The sequence below is a fragment of the Palaemon carinicauda genome, chromosome 13, assembly GCF_036898095.1.
Source record: "Palaemon carinicauda isolate YSFRI2023 chromosome 13, ASM3689809v2, whole genome shotgun sequence".
Classification (NCBI taxonomy): domain Eukaryota; kingdom Metazoa; phylum Arthropoda; class Malacostraca; order Decapoda; family Palaemonidae; genus Palaemon; species Palaemon carinicauda.
The window spans coordinates 121,494,288-121,501,787 of NC_090737.1; the positions used below are offsets into that span (position 1 = coordinate 121,494,288).

The window sequence follows — 7,500 nt, forward strand, 5'->3', positions numbered from 1 at the left end:
TATTTCCTGTTTATTATGTGAATAAGTGCAGCTTATATTCAATAATAATAGTGATTATTACTTTATATATATGTATATATATATATATATATATATATATATATATATATATATAGATATATAGATAGATAGATAGATAGATAGTATAGATAGATATACTTATATAAACTGTGCTTATATGTGCATATCTATTTATATATACAGTATATACATATATAAATATTAAATTAATATATGAATTCATATATACACACACACACACACACACACACACACATATATATATATATATATATATATATATATATATATATATATATATATATATATATATCTATATACAAGTATATATGTACATATATAAGTGTATATATATATATATATATATATATATATATATATATATATATAAGAAATGTAGTCATTTCCAGTCCACTGTAAGACAGACGCCTCAGACATATCAATTCTTGTCTGTTAGTACGGATTGGTGATGGTGGGATATTTTCTTCTGATCGCTCACAGCAAACTAACCTAGTATGGGTTGCCTTGACTAGTACATCTTTCGTGATAATGGCGATACACAAACTTTCACCACGTCAAAGTATCCCCACTGAGAGAGAGAGAGAGAGAGAGAGAGAGAGAGAGAGAGAGAGAGAGAGAGAGAGAGAGAGAGAGAGAGAGAGATTGTGTGTAATTAAGTGTGGTGAATATTACCTATAGCTAAAGCTATAAGAACTTGCTACAATTAGGACCGGAAATACCCTTACAAATGGAACAAAAAAATTGAAGGAAAACTTTTGTGTTTCAGGCAGTGTCTATATTGCTCTTTGGACAATAGTCTTTATCAAGAATAGAAACCATTTGGTTGAATTACTATGGAAATTCTACATTAACATATATACTTACACACCAACTCACTAATACTGTACTTCATATTAACATTGGCTCAGGAGAGGAGATTTATTTTAAGCCTAATTTTTTTAGGATCCAAAGAATTACAGAGACTAGACACAGGAGTCTTCTAAAAGCCATAAATAGGGAGGAATGAATAGTTATTTTTTTCTAGATTCACAAATATATAGTCAATACGTTGTTAGGTAATTAATATCAGATTCTGAACATAGTATATTGGAAAACTACTCAAATTAAATAGCATTTACGAGTAACGTTTATTATTTTGATATTGATAATTTTTTACTATTAGTTAAAACTAATTAAAATTGGGATACTTTTAAGCATGCAAGCAATTAATACTAATCTTTGATATAGATTTTTTTAATTTAATTCAATTATGGATACTACTTTCATAACGTTATTTTCACGATGTTTCCATTCATCATTCAGTAATTTTTCATTTCGTTTTTTAATGTTCAGTGTCATAACACGGTAAAATATAATGAAAAGCTTGCAACATCTAATTAATAGTATGATGAATAAATGAGAAAAAAAAAGTATTAATGGTCGTAAGCCATTATCAAAAAAAAAATCGTTCCAGTTAAACTATAATTTCGCTGGATATGATTATCTGGACCGTATATGTTTTATCGTATGTGTAGGTGTATGTGGTAGTGTATGTGGGTGTGTATGTTTAGGTGTATGTGCAGGTGTATATGTATGTGTAGGTGTAAATTTATGAACCCCATCTATGGAAAATTGCAAGCAAATATATTTTTTTTTCACACAACTAAAAACATAACAGACTCAAATGATCAATTTAGGTTAATTTTTGTCTCAGCTACTGACGTATGGATATTTATTATTTCTGTCTCTCTTAGATGAGCACGTTTTTTTTATTTCTGTCTCTTTTAGATAGTAACGTTTCTTATTAATGTCTTTTTTTAGATAGTTACGTCTCTTATTCCTGTCTCTTTTAGATGGTGAAATTTTTTATTCCTGTTTCTTTCAGATGGTAACTTCTTTATTTCTGTCTTTTTTAGGTAATGACATTTCTTATATCTATCTCTTTTAGATGGTGACGTTTCTTATTTCTATCTCCTTTAGATAGTGAAATTGCTTATATCTTTCTCTTTCAGATGGAAACTTTTTTTTATTCTGTCTCTTTTGGGTAATGACGTATCTTATATCTGTCTCTTTCAGATTGTGATGTTTTTTATTTCTGTCTCCTTCAGATGGAAACTTTTTTTTTTTTTTGGTCTCTATTAGTTAAGGGTGTTTCTGATTTCTGTTCCTTTCACGTGGTGACGTTTCTTATTACTGTCTCTTTCAGTTGAAAACGTTTTTCTTTTATTTCTGTCTCTTTTAGGTAATGATGTTTCTGATTTCTGTCTTTTTTCAGATGGTGACATTTGTTATTTCACTCTTCTTTATATAGTGACGTTTCTTATTTCTGTCTCTTGTAGATAATAACGTTTTCTATTTCTCTCTCTTTTAGATAATGACGTTTCTTATTTCTGTCTCTTTCAGGTGGAAACGTTTTATATTGTCTCTTTTAGGTAATAACGTTCCTTATTTCTGTTTCAGGTAGATAATGACGTTTCTTATTTCTGTCTCTTGTAGATAATGACGCTTCTTATTTCTGTATCTCGTAGATAATGCCATCTCTTATTTCTGTCTCTCTCAGATGGTGACGTCCGAAGGTGTTCCAAATCAGGGGAGCTACACCTCCGGCACTACGCGGACGGACGGACGGGATAGTGGCACTACATTGTCGAAGCTCAAACAACATCTGACGTCAGGACTCGGGACAGGTAACTTCCGTGTTCGTTGATCGTCAAAATATAGAATCAACTATCAACTCTTTAGGCTTCTGTATCTTTTCATTTTCTTAAGGTTTTTTTCTAACTCGGGAAAATTTCTTTATTTGCTTATCTGTATATCTATCTATATATTCTTTCTTTTATTGTTTTATATTAATTGATTATTCTACCACCAGAGAGTTATGGGCACCTTTGACTGGCCAGACAGTACTACATTGGATCCTTCTCTCAGGTTACGGTTCACTTTCCCTTTGTCTACACATACACCGATTAGTCTGGCCTATTCTTTACACCTGACAACACTGAGATTACTAAACAATTCTTCTTCACCCAATGATTTAACTACTGCACTGTAATTGTTCAGTGGATACTTTCCTCCTGGTAAGGGTAGAAGAGACCCTTTAGGTATGGTAAGCAGCTCTTCTAGAAGAACACTCCTAAATCAAACCATTGTTCTCAAGTCTTGGGTAGTGCCATAGCCTCTGTACCATGGTTTTCCACTGTCTTAGGTTAGAGTTCTCATGCTTGAGGGTACGGTCGGGCACATTGTTCTATTTAATTTATCTTCCTCTAGTTTTGTTAAAGTTTTTACAGTTTATACAGGCAATAGTTATTTTAATGTCGCTACTGTTCCTCAAATATATTTTTTTTTCCTAGTTTCCTTTCCTCACTGGACTATTTTCCCTGTTAAAGACCCTGGGATTATAACATCCTGCATTTCCAACTAGCATTGTATCTTAGCAAGTAATGATAATAATATTAATCTATGTACTGAGTTACTCTCTCTCTCTCTCTCTCTCTCTCTCTCTCTCTCTCTCTCTCTCTCTCTCTCTCTCTCTCTCTCTCTAATATAACAAGAATAGATAAAAATATATGAGGATCATATTCTACTTACACTCAATAGATAATGAATGCTGAAAAAAAAATATGAATAGTAATCAAAGAAAGAAATAAACACGAAAAAAAAGTGTTTCAATAAAAACTTATTTGAGACATTGGAAGAGAAAAAAAAATGGCCCTAGAAGTTTTCTAAACTTCAGTTGACAAACTTGCTAACTTTGGAGCTTCCGGTGTTAAAACAATGAGATTAGTTTTAAGACTTTTAAGTTAGTTTTGGGTGAGATCTGGAAGACTCGAGTTCTTCTCTTTGACATAATATTAAGAAAGTTTTTCCCCCTTTGGCATACTTTGGCTATTTGAGCTTTTCGGGCGTTTAGACTAATTTTAACGATAGTGGGTCGGTTGTCGTTGTAAATTGAGGTGAGGTCATTATATATATATATATATATATATATATATATATATATATATATATATATATATATATATATATATATATATATATATATATATATATATACAGGGTCTATATATGGGAATAAGCCATTTATGAGTACATTATGATATGGAACGGAAATATGTTAATATCAATTTAATTGTAAATAGATAAAAAATCATTATATTATATATATACATATATATATATATATATATATATATATATATATATATATATATATATATATATATATATATATATATATATATATACAGGGTCTATATATGGGAATAAGCCATTTATGAGTACATTATGATATGGAACGGAAATATGTTAATATCAATTTAATTGTAAATAGATAAAAAAGTTTAATTTGCTTTTTTTTTTTTTGTTTGGTGCTAAGAGAGGTAGTACTAAATAGATTAGTGAAGTTCATTGGTACAACTGGCTTTGTGTAACGGTAGGAAATCCATACAAAAGAAAGGTTGGGCAATTGAATAATTAAAACATCAAAAAGAAATATTTATTGCATTTCGATGACAAAATCTAAAATTAAAAACTAAAATTTATTGTAGCCCAATAACTTGACATCAAGACCTTCATGTGTCCAGCATACTAAACTACTCGATCTTCTTTCTACTTGGTTCTCGATCCTCTTTCAACTTTGCAGTGTCCAAACTTTCCACGACAAGCCTAATAAACTACTCGATCCTCTTTCAACTTCGCCGTCTCCAAACTATTCACGATAAGCCTAATAAACTACTCGATCCTCTTTCAACTTCACCGTGTACAAACTATTCATGATAAGCCTAATAAACTACTCGATCCTCTTTCAACTTCGCTGTGTCCAAACTATCCACGACAAGCCTAATAAACTACTCGATCCTCTTTCAACTTCTCCGTGTCCAAACTATACACGACAAGACTAATAAACTACTCGTTCCTCTTTCAACTTCGCCGTGTCCAAACTATCCACGACAAGCCTAATAAACTACTCGATCCTCTTTCAACTTCGCCGTGTCCAAACTATACATGACAAGCCTAATAAACTACTCGATCCTGTTTCAACATCGCAGTGTCCAAACTAACCACGACAAGCCTAATAAACTACTCGATCCTCTTTCAACTTTGCCGTGTCCAAACTATCCACGACAAGCCTAAAACACTACTCGATCCTCTTTCAACTTCGCCGTGTCCAAACTATGCACGACAAGCCTAATAAACTACTCGATCCTCTTTCAACTTTGCATCTCCACAGTGTCCAAACTAACCACGACAAGCCTAATAAACTACTCGATCCTCTTTCAACTTCGCCGTGTCCAAACTATACATGACAAGCCTAATAAACTACTCGATCCTCTTTCAACTTCGCAGTGTCCAAACTATCCACGAAAAGCCTAATAAACTACTTTATCCTCTTTCAACTTCGCCGTGTCCAAACTATACACGACAAGACTAATAAACTACTCGTTCCTCTTTCAACTTCGCCGTGTCCAAACTATCCACGACAAGCCTAATAAACTACTCGATCCTCTTTCAACTTCGCCGTGTCCAAACTATACATGACAAGCCTAATAAACTACTCGATCCTGTTTCAACATCGCAGTGTCCAAACTAACCACGACAAGCCTAATAAACTACTCGATCCTCTTTCAACTTTGCCGTGTCCAAACTATCCACGACAAGCCTAAAAAACTACTCGATCCTCTTTCAACTTCGCCGTGTCCAAACTATCCACGACAAGCCTAATAAACTACTCGATCCTCTTTCAACTTTGCATCTCCACAGTGTCCAAACTAACCACGACAAGCCTAATAAACTACTCGATCCTCTTTCAACTTCGCCGTGTCCAAACTATACATGACAAGCCTAATAAACTACTCGATCCTCTTTCAACTTCGCAGTGTCCAAACTATCCACGAAAAGCCTAATAAACTACTTTATCCTCTTTCAACTTCGCCGTGTCCAAACTATCCACGATAAGCCTAATAAACTACTCGATCCTCTTTCAACTTCACCGTGTCCAAACTATCCACGACAAGCCTAATAAACTACTTGATCCTCTTTCAACTTCGCAATGTCCAAACTATCCACGACAAGCCTAATAAACTACTCGATCCTCTTTCAACTTTGCATTTCCACAGTGTCCAAACTAACCACGACAAGCCTAATAAACTACTCAATCCTCTTTCAACTTCGCAGTGTCCAAACTATCCACGACAAGCCTAATAAACTACTCAATCATCTTTCAATTTTGCATCTCCACAGTGTCCAAACTAACCACGACAAGCATAATAAACTACTCAATCCTCTTTCAACTTTGCATCTCCACAGTATCCAAACTATCCACGACAAGTCTAATAAACTACTCGATCCTCTTTCAACTTTGCATCTCCACAGTATCCAAACTATCCACGACAAGCCTAATAAACTACTAGATCCTCTTTCAACTTTGCCTCTCAACATTATCCAAACTATCCACAACAAACCTAATAAACTACTCAATCATCATTCAATTTTGCATCTCCACAGTGTCCAAACTAACCACGACAAGCCTAATGAACTACTCAATCATCTTTCAATTTTGCATCTCCATAGTGTCCAAACTACCCACGACAAGCCTAATAAACTACTCGATCCTCTTTCAACTTTGCATCTCCACAGTATCCAAACTATCCACAAGCCTAATAAACTACTCGATCCTCTTTCAACTTTGCATCTCCACAGTATCCAAACTATCCACAACAAGCGTAATAAACTACTCGATCCTCTTTCAACTTTGCATCTCCACAGTATCCAAACTATCCACAACAAGCCTAATAAACTACTCGATCCTCTTTCAACTTTGCATCTCCACAGTATCCAAACTATCCATGACAAGCCTAATAAACTACTCAATCATCTTTCAATTTTGCATCTCCAAAGTGTCCAAACTAACCACGACAAGCTTAATAAACTACTCGATCTTCTTTCAACTTTGCAGTTTCCAAACTCTCCACGACAAGATCAACAAGCAATTCGAGCCAAGAAACCTCCACTCCGGCCGTCTCAGCACCTGGTCTCGTCCATCAGCAGTCAGTGGTCTCGTCCGAAGATCGGTCTCTCCTGCAGAAGGTCTGGGATAGGAAAGAGTGCTTCGATCCCACTGATACGAAATTGCTGTGAGTTTACATTTCATTATGGTGTGTATTTTTGATAGAGGGGTAGTTAAATTGAAGGGTGGGCTTTAATGTGTAATGCTCTCTAGATGCTAAAGTCATATTCAGGGGATTTCACATTGATTGTAAGTTCAAAAAGCATATACTAAAAGAAGATTACTTTTTTACAATCTTGAGCTAAGATAATCATCCATACACGACCTCACACATACACGTATATATATATATATATATATATATATATATATATATATATATTTATATATATACATATATATATATGTAAATACACATATATATATATATATATATATATATATATATATATATATATATATATATGTGT

At 33.6% G+C, this 7,500-nt stretch overlaps 1 protein-coding gene across 1 annotated transcript in view; it reads left to right on the forward strand.

The window, feature by feature from the left end:
- Positions 1-7,500, forward strand: part of LOC137651778 (uncharacterized) — a 69,916-nt gene that overhangs the window by 36,228 nt on the left and 26,188 nt on the right. Inside the window, exons 2-3 of the mRNA XM_068384997.1 lie at positions 2,582-2,708; positions 6,980-7,157. Of these exons, the coding sequence (XP_068241098.1) occupies positions 2,582-2,708; positions 6,980-7,157 (305 nt within the window). The remainder of the gene's footprint in view (positions 1-2,581; positions 2,709-6,979; positions 7,158-7,500) is intronic.